The sequence below is a fragment of the Terrapene carolina genome, unplaced genomic scaffold (assembly GCF_002925995.2).
Source record: "Terrapene carolina triunguis isolate 2854851 unplaced genomic scaffold, T_m_triunguis-2.0 Scaffold42, whole genome shotgun sequence".
Classification (NCBI taxonomy): domain Eukaryota; kingdom Metazoa; phylum Chordata; order Testudines; family Emydidae; genus Terrapene; species Terrapene triunguis.
Window position 1 is genome coordinate 71,813,732 of NW_020664393.1, and position 17,668 is coordinate 71,831,399.

General features: G+C 43.0%; 1 protein-coding gene across 2 annotated transcripts in view; it reads left to right on the plus strand.

The window, feature by feature from the left end:
• CLIC5 (chloride intracellular channel 5) overlaps nucleotides 1-13,026 on the plus strand; it is a 111,246-nt gene extending 98,220 nt beyond the window's left edge. For both annotated transcript variants that reach the window (XM_024212804.3, XM_024212805.3), the window contains 2 exons: nucleotides 7,598-7,779; nucleotides 12,690-13,026. In XM_024212804.3, coding sequence (XP_024068572.1) covers nucleotides 7,598-7,779; nucleotides 12,690-12,857 — 350 coding nt within the window. In that variant the 3' untranslated portion in view covers nucleotides 12,858-13,026. The remainder of the gene's footprint in view (nucleotides 1-7,597; nucleotides 7,780-12,689) is intronic.
• Nucleotides 13,027-17,668: the final 4,642 nt, after the last annotated feature.

Below are 17,668 nucleotides of genomic sequence, written 5' to 3' on the forward strand. Positions count from 1 at the left end.
TTTTAAACCTGCTGCCTATTAATTTCATTTGGTGACTCCTAGTTCACGTGTTGTGAGAAGGAGTAAATAACACTTCTTTATACACTTTCTCCACACCAGCCATGATTTCATAGACCTCTATCATATCCCCCCTTAGTCATCTCTTTTCCAAGCTGAAAAGTCCCAGTCTTATTAATCTCTCCTCATATGGAAGCCGTTCCATACCCCTAATAATTTTTGTTGTCCTTTTCTGAACCTTTTCCAATTCCAATATATTTTTTTTGAGATGGGGTGACCTCATCTGTATGCAGTATTCAAGATGTGGGCCTACCATGGATTTATATAGAGGCAATATGATACTTTCTGTCTTATTATCGATCCCTTTCTTAATGATTCCCAACATTCTGATCGCTTTTTTGACTGCCACTGTACATTGAGTGGATGTTTTCAGAGAACTATCCACAATGATTCTAAGATCTCTTTCTTAAGTGGTAACAGCTAATTTAGACTCCATCATTTTATATGTATAGTTGGGTTTATGTTTTCCAATGTGCATTACTTTGCATTTATCAATGCTGAATTTCATCTGCCATTTTGTTGCCCAGTCACCCAGTTTTGAGGGATCCTTTTGGAGCTCTTCGCAGTCTTCCTGGGAATTAACTATCTTGAGTAGTTTTGTATCATCTGCAAATTTTGCCATCTCACTGTTTACCCCTTTTCCCAGATCATTTATGAATATATTGAATAGGACTGGTTCCAGTGCAGACTCCTGGGGGAAATCACTATTTACCTCTCTCCATTCTAAACATTTACCATTTATTCCTACCCTTTGTTTCCTATCTTCTTACCAGTTACCAATCCATGAGAGGACCTTCCCTCTAATTCCATGACAGCTTACTTTGCATAAGAGCCTTAGGTGCAGGACCTTGTCAAAAGCTTTCTGAAAATCTAAGTACACTATATCCACTGGATCCCCCTTGTCCATATGCCTGTTGACCCCCTCAAAGAATTCTAGTAGATTGGTGAGGCATGATTTCCCTTTACAAAAACCATGTTGACTTTTCCCCCACAAATTAAGTTCATCTATGTGTCTGACAATTTTGTTATTTACTATAGTTTCAACCAGTTTGCCCGGTACTGAAGTCAGGCTTACTGTTCTGTAATTGTAGATTGGCGCTTAAATTCTTTGTCTGCCTGATTGTTTCTCTCAGGTCCAGCCTCGAGAGCTCCCTTATCAATGTTATAAAACTTCCTATAAATAATGCGGAACCATCATCATTATTTTTTCATTTCTGTAGTCCCTGTTATCAAGTATAAAAAAGAGCCAGATTTTCCTCTTCCTGTTTCTGGTGCAAAGCTGAAGTAAATCAATGGAGCTGCTACAGATTTATATTGGTGTAACTGAGACTAGAGAAGGTGACAAACAAAATAGCATGAAAACTGAATTTCAGCAGTTCATTAAGGAAAAAAAGGGAGTCTTGAATTTAGATCGAAAAAATAGCAGCTGAAGTTCCCCAGAGCCTCCCATAGGAAGGGCTCTATGAGACGGAGGTGCAAAGTGTGCAAAAATCACTATTTTCTATCAATCTTTTCTCTTCTCGGTTAAACTGGTGTAAATATGGAGTAAATTTGTTGGTATTGTGGAGTTACTCCAGATTTATGCCTGTGTATCTGACAGCAGAATTTTGCCAATTACTGTTAACTTTTGTTACAATCTTTATAATTCTGTGCATGTCAGGATTTGTTAATCTCATTGTTCAACACCGAGTAACCTTATCCTGCAAACAGGATATCATTGTAAATTTTGTATCATCAGCTAAACTGAACCTCGCCCTGTGTATTTGGCAGATGGTAATACATGCATTAAATATTCTGTGGTTTCTCTGAGGTCGTAAAGTGTTATTTCTCTGGCTTCTAAGCGCTGTTAGACAAAGTTGTGAAAAACTGTAAGGGGGTGGGACAGGAAAACTGCAAAGAATGGTGTGAAATTTTTTGCCGATCTCTTTTTGTATGATTGGCTGGATGAGGTGGCGTTCAGCGATCAATCAACGCTTAACACACTAGCAAAAGCTCGGCTTTCTTCTGTGTCTGGTACTCTGGTTCCAACTGGCTGTGCCTAACAACAAGAGCTTCACAGCACCCCACCCAGACTCTCCGTCTGGAAAGCTTAGATTTTAAAAGTACAGTCCCTAATGCCATAGATGACACGGCAGGACCATAAGTGGAGTAAAATGTTTCTAGCTGGGTATGTTGTCCAGCATGAGGCACTGGGAAATAAAGGAGGTGGTGTCACCGTGTATTTTATATCTGATTTCTGATGCAAGTGAACTTGGAACCTTTAGTTAGCTTGAATAGGTCACTCAGTGTGTAGGCACTGTGATCCCCAATGCTGGTTGTGCTTAGTGTTTTCATTGTCCATGCAGATGATGTATCTCAGTTGACACAGGTTTCCGTACTTGCCACGATAACCATGGGAATGGATTCCATTCACAGAGCTGTCCACACTCTGGATCTGGAGGTCTGGGAGGTGGTGATCGGGGGTAACATTTTCAAAAGCAATTAAGTGACGTTGGAGCCGAAGTCCCATTTTCAAAAGGGACTTAGGCACTTAAAACCCTAAATCGCATTGACTTTCAATGACACAGGCTTCTAAGAGACAGATTTCCAAAGATATTTAGATACTTCATGATACAGATATGCACCAAGAGAATTAGGTGCATAGGCACTTTTGAAAATCTCACCAGGTGCCATTTGCATCTTTAGGCACCTAAATCCTTTAAAATCTGGTCCTAAGTGCCTATATTACTTCTGAAAATAAAACTTTGGCTCCTAATTCCCTTAGGAGCATTTTGAAAATTTTAACCCAGGTCTTTATCATGGACTGACCATTATCTCAGTCAGTTTGGGGTTGGGGCAGTTCTCCCCTGGTGGAATAACAGATCTGGATTGATGGTCCACAATTTAATTATAATGAAACTAAGGCTTAGAGAGGCTAATTCACTTGCCCAAGGTCACACAACAAGTTATGGTCACAATTCTCACACCAGGATATGTATTGCTCCCCCATTGATTTTAGTGAGAAATTCTGGGATCCTGCAAGGACCAAATAGAGCCCCTGAATTAGAACACAGATCTACTGATGCCCACTACTGTGGTTATTCTACTAGGCAAATGGCTTCTAAGGGCTGGTCTACACTGGGGGGGGATCGATCTAAGATACGCAACTTCAGCTACGTGAATAGCGTAGCTGAAGTCGAAGTATCTTAGATCGATTTACCTTGGGTCCTCATGGCGCGGGATCGACGGCCGCGGCTCCCCCGTCGACTCCGCTCACTCCAGTGGAGTTCCGGAGTCGACGGGGAGCGCGTTCGGGGATTGATATATCGCGTCTTAACGAGACGCGATAATCGATCCCCGATAAATCGATCACTACCCGCCGATACGGCGGGTAGTCTGGACGTACCCCAAGTATGAAGAGGTTAAAGTGCCCTGGAGAATTCACATACATGTTATTTTCTACTCTCACCAACAGGCATCACTTCAGCCATTGCTTCTGAGAGAGCCTTAAGACACATTGATACAGTGATAGCAGCAAGAGAAATGAATGCGTTCCAGAAAAGAACCACATTAAAAACACCTTACCCCTGCCCTGTCTTTATAAACACACCTATCTGACTCTATAGTCTAGCATACAACGCACTTAATGCATTTTCCCAGTGTTGTGCAATACCTTCTTCTCATATTGGAAATATAAAACAGATGATCTAGCAAAACCAAAGATTTTATTGGGTTGTCAGGGGATACGGGAGAATGCTCAGTGTTAAGCCAGTTTTCAAAAATCCAAGTGAGCTAAATTGAGTTAAATCGGAATAATTCAATTCCATTGTCTCCAAATGAGTTCACTATAAGAGAATATTATCTGGTGCTGACCGGGAGAAAGAAAACTTTCTGTTCAACAGGTGTTATGGGTCAAAACAAAAAGAGATTGCAAAATATTTCCATTGTTGCCACATGAGGGTATATTAAACGGCATGTCCTTATTACCTTTCAATATGAGCTGTGTAGCAGAACACAGCTGCAGGCGATTACAGACAATAATGCCAGAATCTGACAGTAGAATGTCAGTGTCAAAATTAAATTTGGGAGATTAAATAAGGGATGGCAACACTTTTGTTTTATAGATGGCAACACTTCAGTCATTTTAGAGTCTTTGCTTTCAGACATGAAATTCTAACCTTCCCTAACATGTTTGCTGGGGCCGGGAGGGTTCGATTGGGATTGTAGTTTCTCAGTCAACAATAAGGCCATGATGATTCTCCACTATGTCTGAGCGTGGCAGCAACAGAGCGCTGGTGTGGTTCCTTGATCCATGGCCAGCAGACCCTGGTGGAAGTGAGAGCAACAGGCAGCCTACTTTAACTTCCACCACTGGCATAAGGTCCGTAATGGATATTATGCCGGTGGAAGATCAGGCATAGTGATGCTCTCCTCCATCCTGAATGCCCTTGAAACACATCATCTCTGCCCTCATGCCAGGGATGGAGGTGTGGCTGATGCCAGAGGTGATAGAGTCACTTGTGTCAGCTTTCTGCTCGTGGAGTTCCCCATGTCAAGGTGAATTCTTCAGCTGTTTTAAGGCCAATTTTACTCCTGGGGGAATTCTGCGCCATTGCGCATGTGCAGAATTTATATCCCTTGCAGATTTCTTCATTTCCCCACAGAAAAATGACTTTCTGATGGGGAAGCAAATGGAAGCCACAAGAGTGGTCATTCGACCCTCCCCAGCAGTATGTTTCTGGTGCCCAGGGCAGCAAGCAGAGAGGTAAATCTCTGTGGAGGAGGGGATGGGACTGGGGAAGACCGGCTGGTGGTTCCTACCCTGTGCCAGACTCAGCTGCTAGTCCCGGCTGGGATGAGGAGGACAGGACTTCCTCTTCCCCTGCACAGGATCCAAGGCTGTGTCAGACCCACCCCCAGATTTTCCCCCCGGCTAGGAGGAAGTGCTGCAAACTCCCTCACTGCCCCCCCCTCCTCCACACGCTTCCTGCACTCATCGCTCAGCTGCAGGGGGAGGGATCACTGTACAGGGAGCTGCTCACTCATCCACTAACCCCTTTGCATCCAGACCCCCTCATACCCAGACCCTCCTGCCGAGCCTCACCCCCCGCACCCAGAACCCCCCTGCACCTGGACCACCCCAACAAGCCACCCGCACCCGCATCCCCACCCTACCGAGCCTCAACCAGCTGCACCTGGATCCCCACCCCACTGAGCCCCACTCCCCTCACACCCAGAGCCCCCCCCCACTGATCCCCCACACACGCAGATCCCCCTGCTGAGTTCTATCCCCCCACACCCAGAGCTACCCCCACTGAGCCCCAACCACCCCCACCTGGACCCCCCTGCAGAGTCCCATTACCTTTGCACCCAGAACCCTCCAACAAGCCCCTGTGCATCCAGATCCCCCCCCACACTGGATCCCCCACTGAGCCGCCCGCACCCAGATTGCCCCACAGAACCCTCTCAACCCACACCTGGATCCCCCCACACTAAGCCCCTCCACACTTGAATCATGCCTTGCTGAGCCTGCCAGCCCACACCTGGTGCACCTGGCACAGAGGGGCAGGGCCCTGGGGTGTTTCTGGGGCAGGCCCAGTCCTTGCACTGTGTCAGGGTTGGGTGCAGCCTCACTTCTGAGTGTGTGTCCCGGGGGGGAGTTGTATAGTGATCTCCAACCTCTGTGCAGCCAGTGGCCTGTGCTCCCCAATGCCATACTGGAGCCTCCACATTTATTTGAGAAATAAAATTTGCAGAATTTTAAAATATTGTGTGCAGAATTTTTAATTTTCTGGCACAGAATTTTTTATTTTTTGGTGCAGAATGCCCTCAGGAGTACCCTTTGCACCACATAAGATGGGTTTAAAGACCTAGTTCTGAAAATACTTCTGCACATACTCCTGGGGGAATTCTTCATTCATTGTCTACGTCTACATTTGAGTTGGCAGGTGTGATTCCCGGTTTGCATAGACATACCCCTAGCTAAGACTAGCAGTATAGCCATGGTAGCATGGGAGGTAGTTCAGGCTAGCTGCCTGCATACGTACCCACCCAGACACCCTGGGTACATACTTGGGTGGTTACCCAAAGCTGCTACCTAGGCTACATTGCTATTTTTAGTGTGCTAGCTCGAGCAGAGCTAGTGCTGGTATGTCTCCACCAGCTGGGAATCACACCTCCCAGCACAAATGTAGACGTAAGCATTAGGTAAAGTAGCTCACAGGTGTAAAATGGTGCCTAAAAGTGTAATGCTTCAGAGCCACAGCTGGTGTAAATCAGCTGAGCTTCTGGCCCTTATCCTCATTGGGGCCATATTGTTATTTTGCACATTATACATTATCAATTATTTGTATTCCCAAAGCGCCTAGTGGTGGACCAGGACCCGCTTTGTGCTAGGTGCTGTACAAACCCAGAACAAAAAGATGGCCCCTGTCCCAGAGAGTTTTCAATCCAAGTAATAACTTGCAAACTTCTACTCACTCACCTGGGGCAAATACACTGTTTGTGATGGATGAGTAAAAGATCTGTAATTTGTTCATTCTGATGATGGTGAAGTGTAGACACAGAGATCTTGCACCTGGGCTGATGTTTTTGCTGGAGAATTTGGCACTTTTGTTATATGCTATATCTTGTCATCATTTTGAGTGCAGAACTCCCACTGGAGTCAAAAGGAATTTATTGTGTGGGGAAGGACTGACTGCGGGATTTAGCCTTTAGTAAGTCTTAAAGTGAAAGGTCCAAATTCTCCTCTCTGCTGGGCAACCCCTTTGAAATCGACTGAAAGGGGTACTTGACCCCAATTCAATTCTGAAATGGGAAGAGGTTTGAAACTGGCTGGATATCATAAGTGTTTTGTGTGGCATCACATTTCACTGTTGTCAAACTGCTTTCATTTCAATTACACTGTATCTTCTAAGTGACTGGGAGAACGTCAACATAGCACTATGGTTGGCATCTTCTGAGACATTCCTACCACCTTAAATGAATTTACATGAAAGAAAAAATGAGCGTGAAGTATTGAACCAGGTTTGATATTAATGGCAATACTGTAGAGCTAGAATAGTGTTATTGGAATTGGGGAGCTCCAATTCATTGACCTTCTTTGCTGGATGTTCAATAATAACAGTGTGAGGGGGATACAGGGGCATCGCCCAGTCCATGTGTACATGGTCATTCGTCCCATACTATCTGCAGCTGTTCTACCTACCTTGAGATCCAATGGCTGCAGTGCACCAAAAACACAGCCTAGGATCAGCGCGGTGTGGGAACATCATGACCGCACCTCCTTTCCTCCTTCCAGGGTCCCTTTTTTGTTGCTATACTGTTAGGAGGGAGGGCTGTACCTAAGAGCCACCTGTGTCACTGGAAAACTAGGTCTAGCTTGGGGCAATCCTCATGTAGCTGCTTATAGTCAGATTCCACTGGAGATACAGCACAAACAGAACCCCACACCAGAGCATCTGGCCTTAGCTTCGTAAGTATGGTCACGGGCAGTGTTAACGACAGTGTTTCTAAGCCTTTCTTTCTTCCCACCCACCTATTTCTTTATTTATTGACAAAGGCCTTGAGAGAGGTTTGACAAAGGCTTTAAAGAAGCTGGATGACTATCTGAACACCCCTCTCCCTGAAGAAATCGATGCAGACAGCACTGAAGAGGAGAAAGTGTCTAAACGCAAGTTTCTGGATGGGGATGAGCTGACGCTTGCTGATTGCAACCTTCTGCCCAAACTTCATGTTGTTAAGGTAAAAGGCTTCATCTGATGGATAAGCAAATCTGGTCTGACAGTAAAGTGCTCAAGTCTGTAAACCTGAACTATCCTAGAAATGCTGTAGCTCTATCTGCCAGTCCCTTCTTTTCTATAGGCAAGAGCCTGGTCTATAAATAGTTTGTAAGGTCCTACGATCTTGGCCAAAAGTGCAAAGAGAATTAAACAAGATCTAAAAAGACTCTTTGATTGTAAAGAGGAAGAAACACTGGATAGAACGTGCATTAATGTGAGGCTCCCGCTCATCTCCAGTGCACTGTGAGGCGGGCAGAATAGGCTGGGGTATTGCATGGTACTTCCTAGCTCCCTAGAGACTCCATCTCTCACTATTCACTAGTCTGGGTCAGCAAGTATATGGTTTTTGGGTTCTATGGGATGTATGCCACAACTCAGGTAGAGCAAACAGGACTCCCCCCTTTGGCAGCCAAGCGTAAGTCTAGCAGGTGCATTAACAGGGTATGGGGCATGCTGAGGGGCCAGATCCCTTCCTCTGAAGTAAAAGGGAGGTGGTCGATTAAATTCACTAGATCTCTCCTTCACAGCATTATCTGCCCCACTGCTGGTAGATGTCAAAGGGGTCAGAGCAAGCTGAAGTTCTCCTCTCTGCCAGATACTGTTGGGCTGGTGGAGTCCAATTCTCCAACCTCAAGAATATACATAGTAGGGGAAGGTCCAGGGTTAGGGACTATGGACCTCTCTGGCACATAGTGACCAGGGAAAGAGGAAGGGCTTGAGGCCAATATATATACAGCTTTCTTCTTGCCCTAGTGTCTGGGTTTGCAGGGAGGAAAGAGCAGAAGCTTGTGCTAGCTGGAGCTATTAGAAACACACCAGCATATCTCACAGCTAATACCGTACAGGCCAGTTTGCTTTTAATTTGGACTATTTAAAAATATTTTGTCTTTAATCTTTTGCACTTGTTGCACTCTGTCACTGTATTTCCTTTTTGTTTCTTCACGTTGGTATAAAATCACACCTGGCTCTCTCAACGAAACCGCACATCTCCTTGGACTGATTATCTTGCCAATGCCCCTGTCTCCCTCATTCTGCACTCCCAGCCCCCCACACATTGGTTTTATAAAATAGGGTTGTATAAGCATTGTGATCTTTTGGCTTCCCTTGATAGGAAGTGCATTTTTAAAGCTAGCTACCATGACAGCTGCAAACCCTCGTCATCCAGATTCTTTCTTTCCACTGGACTATTTTATAATTTTTTTTTTATTTTTTCTGACTATTGTGTGTGTATGCATGATCAAGTAGCACTACATATGTATAAAAATAATGCTTAACACTTAGGATATGTCTACACTACGATTAAAAACCCACAGCTGGCCTGTGCCAGCTGACTCGGGCTCCCGGGGCTATTTCATTGCATTGTAGACATTCGGGCTTGGGCTAGAGCTGGGTTCTAGAACCGGGTGAGCCGGGAGGGTCCCAGAGCTCAGGCTGCAGCCTGAGCCCGAACGTCTACAGCAGAATTAAACAGTCCCACAGCCTGAGCCCTGCAAGCACTGGCCAGCTGCAGGTGTGTAACTGCAGTGTAGACATACTCTTAGTGCTTTTCTCCACAGATCTTAAAGCACTGTACAATAGGGGCTAAGCATAATTTGCCCCATTTTTTATAGATGGGGAAACAGACACAGAGAGCTTGAAGTGACTTGTCCAATGTCACACAGTGAGTCAGTAGGAGATCCAGGATTAGAACCCCAGGTCTCCTTCACTCTGAGTTTTACCCTATGCATCCATTCCCACCCATGTATAACCTAAGAAGAGCTGTTCAGATGTACCAGCTGTTCAGCTGGTATTTCACATAGCAAGGTTAACAATGAAAGGTAGCTCTGGGATCCAGGGTTTAAGATGCAGAATGGTCACTGGTGTAGTGCAAAGGATATACATCATTCTCTCTTTTAAGTGCTGTATTTATTCAATTTATCAGATTACATGTTTCTTCAGAAAAAACAAGTACCTGGTAGACATTGGCAAGCCAGGAGCTAGAAAGTGGAGCCAAGTCATGCATCCACCTTGGCTCCATGAGTGAAAACATAAGCTAAGCCATGGTGAGCGCTGACTGTACACATCTAAAAAGAGAACACAGAATATGATGCCTAAATCACTTACACAAGTAATGTGATAATATTCTCACTGGTTTGGCACTTTCTCTGGCTCATCTTCCCTCATGGAGGCATAGCCAGACATTTTAATGCTAATGCTTAAAGCTTTCATTGTGTGGCCCATTGCTAGTTCCCATCTCCTTAAGGCAAAATGAAAGATCGGTAAACAGATCTTGTAGAATTATAAATCTCTTATCGACGTGCATAGCTGCAGCCTATTGTCCTAGGTCTGTTTTACAGACACAAGAAAAAGGATGTTCTCATTTGGTTAAAGACTTCCATTGGAAATTGTGTGCATCTCAACCTAAATTGATGAGTGGGTTCTATCCTCTATGTTCACTTGTGAAACACTTCTGAAAGGAGTGGGGTTGCATAGATGCAACTTAGAAATGGATTTTGCCTAGAGTATGCCAAAGGGATCCTGGTAATAAGAATAAACCATAATCCCTTCTAAGAACAGAGCTGTCCTGAAAAACCTGAGATGGATGGAAACTCTAATAAGTACTTTAGAAAACAGAGGGGAGCTGTACAGTACATATGGATGTAATTCCCTTTATGCTCAGGAGTAACTTTACAGTCATAAAAACTAGAGATGGGAAAGACCCAATAAATTAACTAATCCTTCCAGCCCAATCAATTTGTCCATTCTGTCACTGCAGGATTGTTACATACAGTGTATTATGAAATTCATTGCCCAATCAGGACGAAAGGCCCCAGTCTAGCAAGGTACTTAAGCATGTATCTAACCTTAAGCAATGAGTTAGTCCCATTGATTATATACGTATTACAAGTAAGGCATGTGGTTAAGTAACTTGCTGAATCAAGGCCTAAATGTCTTTAATGGTTGGGCTTCTACAGAGATTTCCAGTCTAATAAATCTCAGAGATAGGAAACTTCCTGATACACAGATGTATTTTCCCAGTTCACACCAATACTCCTAGTTCAATCAGCCTGAGATATTACTAAGGCACCTAGTTCTTGGTATCTAAGTCATGGTGCCCTGTACCATTCTGAACAGATATTTCCCCTCCTTGTTGTGTATATCTTTCCAATGTTTGTAGATGGTTATATCCCCTGCCATGATTGTTCGACCAAGCAATATGTTTCATTTTTTTAAGTCTTTTCTCAGTTCACACCCTTTAAACCATCTACCTTTTAAAGTGTCATCCGACCAGGCTTCTTCTCTGATAATGCCATTCCAGGGAGCACAGCTGTTAGAGGGGATGTTCATAGGAATGAGGGAAAAAACCATGGTGGAGCCTGTTGGGTCTTTGGATACAGTACTTGCTAGTATAAAGTCAGGATTTGGCATCAGTTACCACACAGTGGTATTGGACTTCTTTTACTGCTTGTCTACACAAACACTTAGTTTGCAGCAAGCTGGGGTGTAACTCTATCCCACACTAGTCTGCTACGCACTAAGAGTCCACATGTACCCTGCTGCCACACACTAAAAGTTCCTAGTACGCTTTAATTTACCCCTCTTTCAAAGCAGGGAAGCTCAAAGCACACTTTTAGTGGATGGCAGCCTGGACCACATGGATACTTAGTGTGCAGCAGGCTAGCATGGGGTAGGATTACACTCCCAGCTTGCTGCAAACTAATTGTTCGTGTAGACAAGCCCTGAGACTAGGTACTGTATTTGCATGATTAATGGTCAGGAAATGTTGACCTTTTGATGGCTTGTACTATAGGACCCTGCCCATTTTGACTTCCTTGTCTGTTGTGTAACAAAAAGAATGAAGTTCTATTAAGGACTATAAAAGGGTTTAAAAAAAAAGAAAGGGATCTAGGGGTTGTAGTTGACCACAAGCTAAATATGAGTCAACAGTGTGATGCTGTTGCAAAAAAAGCAAACATGATTCTGGGATGTATTAACAGGTGTGTTGTGAGCAAGACACGAGAAGTCATTCTTCCGCTCTACTCTGCGCTGGTTAGGCCTCAACTGGAGTATTGTGTCCAGTTCTGGGCACCACATTTCAAGAAAGATGTGGAGAAATTGGAGAGGGTCCAGAGAAGAGCAACAAGAATGATTAAAGGTCTTGAGAACATGACCTATGAAGGAAGGCTGAAAGAATTGGGTTTGTTTAGTTTGGAAAAGAGAAGACTGAGAGGGGACATGATAGCAGTTTTCAGGTATCTAAAAGGGTGTCATAAGGAGGAGGGAGAAAACTTGTTCACCTTAGCCTCTAAGGATAGAACAAGAAGCAGTGGGCTTAAACTGCAGCAAGGGAGGTTTAGGTTGGACATTAGGAAAAAGTTCCTAACTGTCAGGGTGGTTAAACACTGGAATAAACTGCCTAGGGAGGTTGTGGAATCTCCATCTCTGGAGATATTTAAGAGTAGGTTAGATAAATGTCTATCAGGGATGGTCTAGACAGTATTTGGTCCTGCCATGAGGGCAGGGGACTGGACTCGATGACCTCTCGAGGTCCCTTCCAGTCCTAGAATCTATGAATCTATGAATCTATAAAAGAGAACTAGATAAATTCATGGAGGTTAAGATAAATTCATGGAGATTAGCCAGGATGGGTAAGGAATGGTGTCCTTAGCCTCTGTTTGGGGGCTGGAAATGGATGGCAGGAGAGAGAGATCATTTGATCATTACCTGTTAGGTTCACTCCCTCCGGGGCACCTGGCATTGGCCACTGTCGGAAGACAGGATACTGAGCTGGATGGACCTTTGGTCTGACCCAGTGGGGCCATTCTTATGTTCTTATGTTCTTAAGTTTAAAAGCCTAAAACCAGCAAGTTTCTTTTTTTGTCTTTGCTCTAGATTGTAGCTAAGAAATACCGCAACTATGAGTTCCCAACAGAGATGATGGGGCTATGGCGATACCTGAAGAATGCTTATGCCAGGGATGAATTCACCAACACCTGTGCTGCGGACAAAGAAATTGAGCAAGCTTATGCAGATGTGGCCAAGCGGCTCAGCAAATCCTAACTGACATCAGCAAGGGCTCAGTATCCCCAGTTCACAGACTCCTCTCCTTGTTGCCTTAGGATATATTCTTCATCATGTTTCTGGTTGGTATCCCCATGACTTCAGCTGTTAAAGTGTATTGGTCAGGGTCAAATCTGTCTCTCCCTAGAGAAAACATAAGGCAACAGCAGGGGGGTAAAAACCCTCTGGAATCTGAACCCAAAAGCTGGAGCAAGTATTATTATTGGCAATCATCAGTATTTGAAACTATTCGTCTTTTTTTTTTTTTTTGGAATATCAGCCACCTATTTTATTGGGAACTTTAAAAAATAGGATATTTAGCTGAAAAGTTCAAGTAGATGAGTTAGGAATGTACAGAACTGGTTCTTCTCTGGCCCTTTTCAAGGACACTTTTTTTCTGATGTGATCTATCCAAAATAACACTGCTAGTGGGAACCTTGAGGTAGTAGGAACGAGGTGTGTATGAAAGCAAAAAGAGTTTGACCCTAAGGGAGAAATTTTCTTAGCAGGTATATATTCAGAAACCTCTGTTTTAATGGGGCTGGAGGAGGTTATAAGATGCTCATTACTGATGTGGCGCTAGTGAGGAAAGCATCAGTGAATATGTCAAACTTGCAGATGCTGCTGGGCATATGATTTGCATATTTCCACTTCATCCAAATCATAAAAGGAAAAGAGAATGAGAGTTGAACTGGGCAGTTCTTGGAACAGCAGTGCTGATACCCCAAAGCCCACTGGCTCTCTGAGGGGACGTGCTCAGATGCTGTAGTGATAGGGGCCATATAATTACCCTGTTACGTAGAAAGAATCCTCACAGCTAGCTGACTCATTTTAGATATTCTCACCTTAACTGTATATTTGCCAGCTTATTTAGATTGGGAGCCAGTGATGGGAGTGGAAATCTGTTGCCTCGTCTGAACACCAGATTGGGGAGAAATACCCAATTTATTTTTGAGCTTTTGAAATTGATCACCTTTCAAAGTTCATCTCCCATTCTAGAGAGCAGGTTGGCCTGAAAACCTTAAGGAGGATGAGCTAGAAGGGAGACCTGAAGCAGAGAATCTCCCACTCCTAGCCAGAAGGTTGGCAAGTATACCAGCACAAATGCACAATGGCTTTGTCCCACTCGTTTCCTGCTTCATATCACTGCTGTTTAAATGACCCTTCTGACTGTGCACTAGGGCTGTTTTCCGAAGCGATTACCAGTAGTTTGTGCTATGGGCAGCCATTGTATGAACAGATCTGCTTAGTACTGATCACTTTATTGGTGAATTACTTTAAGAAATTAAGAGCGACAATTCTTTTGTATGAAATATAAAAGACTGAGCTGCTTTAGCTAGCTATATATCAGGGAGCGGAAGGCTCCCAATCTTCATCAAATCTGGAGATGTATAGTTGTTTGAAAAGATAAAATAAAATTGAACTCTAGCACTCCTTATCAGACCCCTGCTCCTGTATGAAACCGCAGTGACCTCAGTGGGACTCCACACTGGCAAACCCTTAAATGGGGGAACCCAGGATCAGGCCCTTGTTTGCAATTAGAAAGCTAATGGACTGGAGACAACTTATAAGGCCAGAATCTGCTCTGTTACATGGATGCAGATCTAGAGTAATTCCAGTGACTTTGGTGGAGTTACTCTGCATTCACACCAGCACAGCTGAGAACTGAACCTTGCCCATCGAATGATGACATTTATGGCTGACTGCAGTATTGCACAGAGCAGTCAATTTGTTCTGAACTTTCCAAAACCTTGGAAGAAAGTCCATGAGCTCCCTAGTCTTCCCTCAGAATGGGCTATTTAAACAAGCAAAGGCTCACATTCTTTACAATGTTGCTGAGAAATTAACTGGCTCTGAGAGCACTAGTAACAGCCAGCAAAATGCAATGAGATTAGAAGAGTCCACACATGCACATGTGGCTCATTAAAAATGTGTCTTCATAAAATAACCAGATTGGAATTATTTGTATATTTAAAAAAAAAAATTCAGATATTTAATTATTTATTTTGATTGATTAAATTCTTTCTTTCTTTCTTCTCAGCATATTGGTTGAGCTGACTCACTCTGTCAGACTGTTATAACCAAGGCTCTGCAAATTTAGTTTGTAATGAACAGTGGTTTCCTGTGTCTGATTAATGGCCATTTTGGATTATTTTTCACTATGGCTTGGCTACCAGAACTCCAGCTGACCAAGACTGCACTTTTCTCAATCATCATTTAACAGGTTTTTTTTTTAAATCAGAGGCTTTGTCTAATCAGAGTTATGTGTGAACTGTGAATAAAGAAGTAGAAAGGGGATGCAGCTTGCTGTTCTGTGCATATTTTACTTGGCTCCTTTAAGAAGTTCACACAAACAGACAGTGGGTCTCAGGCAGGGTTAGGTGAACCAGTTCAGGAGATATACCAATTTCTGCTTTTCCTGTGTGAACTTTCATCCATTTCTTGAACCAAATTTGAACAAAACCTCTTAAGGTTCTGAAATGTTCTAATACAGTTTGCTTTCATTTTAATTAAAAACAGCTCCTTACCAAAATCGCTAGATCTGAACACCCTCAAAGTAGAGCTGGTTTTAAAATTTTCCTTCTAAAATGTTGTTGGTTGTTTTTGTTTTTTTTAGTGGAAAATGGCTTTTCAATGCAATGGACATCTTTATGAGAAAATTTCCATAGTCTCTGAACATTTTTGCGATTTTGTTATAAAAATTCAAAATCCCCAAACCACAATTTGTTTCGGTTTTCAGCAACTAAGACTAAATTTTATTTATTTAGTAAGTTAGTTTTGGTTTTTCAATGTTAACATGAAAAATCAAAATCAGTTAAAATGGGAAAAATGTTTTCAATCAATTTTTCACACAGAAAATTTAAAAAAAAACCACCCATCTTCTGACTAGCTTTATGTCAAATTTTGTAGGAGGTTCAAATCTGGATCTGGATCCTAATTTTGCACCTTATCCCTAACTCAATAATGGGCTGACCCAAAACTTTGGATCAAACCCTCCTGAACTTTGAGTGAGTTTGAAATTCAGACCCTTGTTCTCAAGTCTGTAATTTTTGCACATCTTTGTGCTTCTTGGCTCAAAATATGACCAGTAAAAAGAAATACTGGAAATCCATATAGAAGATTGTGCTGTTAAGATTTCCAACCCCCTTCTCTAGACCCAGAAGGTTCAGATAAGCTTCTTTTTACCATCACCAGTGAGATTTTAAAGAGCTCCAGAACGCCTCTACTCAAGGCATTTTTGTGGCCTTCCATTGTATTTAGAATTTTAAGTAGTATGTGTTAATCCTGCGGGAGATTGTTTATCTACATTGGCAAAGCAACATTTCTGAAAAGAATCTAAGTGACAAGACAGACAGAACAGATTTACAATAACTTTGTTCATAAATTTCTTGCAAGATGTAAAGAGAGACATAGTGCAGAGGGGGAAGAAGCCAACAATATGGATTTAATCATCTACATTTCAGAAATGCAGACCAAATGTCTGTAAAGATGTCCATTTCATCCAAACATTTCTTAGGTATTTGTTTCAAAGATATTAGTTCACTCAGTCCAACGCTCCATTCATATTTGGAACCCATGTCAATTCCTCTTTAATTTCGGGGCTGCTAGGAGAACTCATGCATTAGTAACACTCTGATTTTCTGTTAGGAGATTTGAGTTGCTGATAAGCCACCTTATTTGTAAAGGTGAGAAGACTAAGGAAGTACCTGTTTCTTGGACACTTAAAATAGGAATCATAACTAACACCTGCCCTCTCCAAGGAAAGAAATCTTCAGACGATGTTGCTTTCCCATTGGAATGCAGCTCCAAGATATATTTTGCTGCATATATAACTACTGGATATCAGCCTTGCCCCATGTTTGGATCAGCTTAAAGGTTAACTGGCAGGGAGAAATGGCATGCACGTATCAGAAGGAAGTTAGCCAAAGGGACTGAGGACAGGAAAGCAGCCACTTTTCTGTTCTGGTACGTGAGGCTGACCATGCACTTTGTGTAGTAACAGTTCTCGTGAGCCACTTGTTAACCTTCACACCTTTTGCTACCCATCTCTCCCTGTCTCAGCCCAGGTCCAGCATTTCTTTCCTCCTTTATTTTCCATACTGCATAACAAAACATGAGAGAAATAGGGACATAAGCCCAGATCCCCAAAGGTATGTAGCGCCCTTACTTCCATTAAAATCAATGGAACTTAGGAGACTAAATACTTTTGAGGTTCTGGACTACAGGCACTAGAGAAACAATAGACCTGGCCTCTCAACCTCAGTTTGGTCATGACTTCTCTGCCCTTCCCATATCGCTAGATGAGAGGGGGTCACAGATAGACCCCAGCTGTATGGGAGAGAGGTTCGGGGGGTTACAGTATGGAAAAGGGGGTAAGGAAAAAGTTGAGAACCTAGTTTTAGTGCATACTGTCCATCTCCTGTCTCCTGATACAGGCCATGCCATCTTTTAAACTGATAGGACTCATTGGTCCAAAGACCAGTTATTGCAACAGAGCTTCTCTTATCCCTCATCATCCCAACATTGCAGTGGAAGCCAGAGCCACAAATGGGTGTCAGCCTCCTTCCTGTTGGGGCAGATATTTGATTGGTAGGTGGGTTTATTGGCTTATTGAAAAATTAGGTAGCATAAAGCCAGCATTACCAGAGAGTGATTTTACAGCCCGGTTAAGCCCCAGCAGCTGATAGAAACTTTCCCTTTTTAAAATGAGTTGAACATTTTAAGAAAAGAAATGAAATCCTCCATTCTCTTTATAGATTTTTGTTTAGGCATTGGGAAGTTTGAATTTGTTTATTATTCCTCTCCACCTC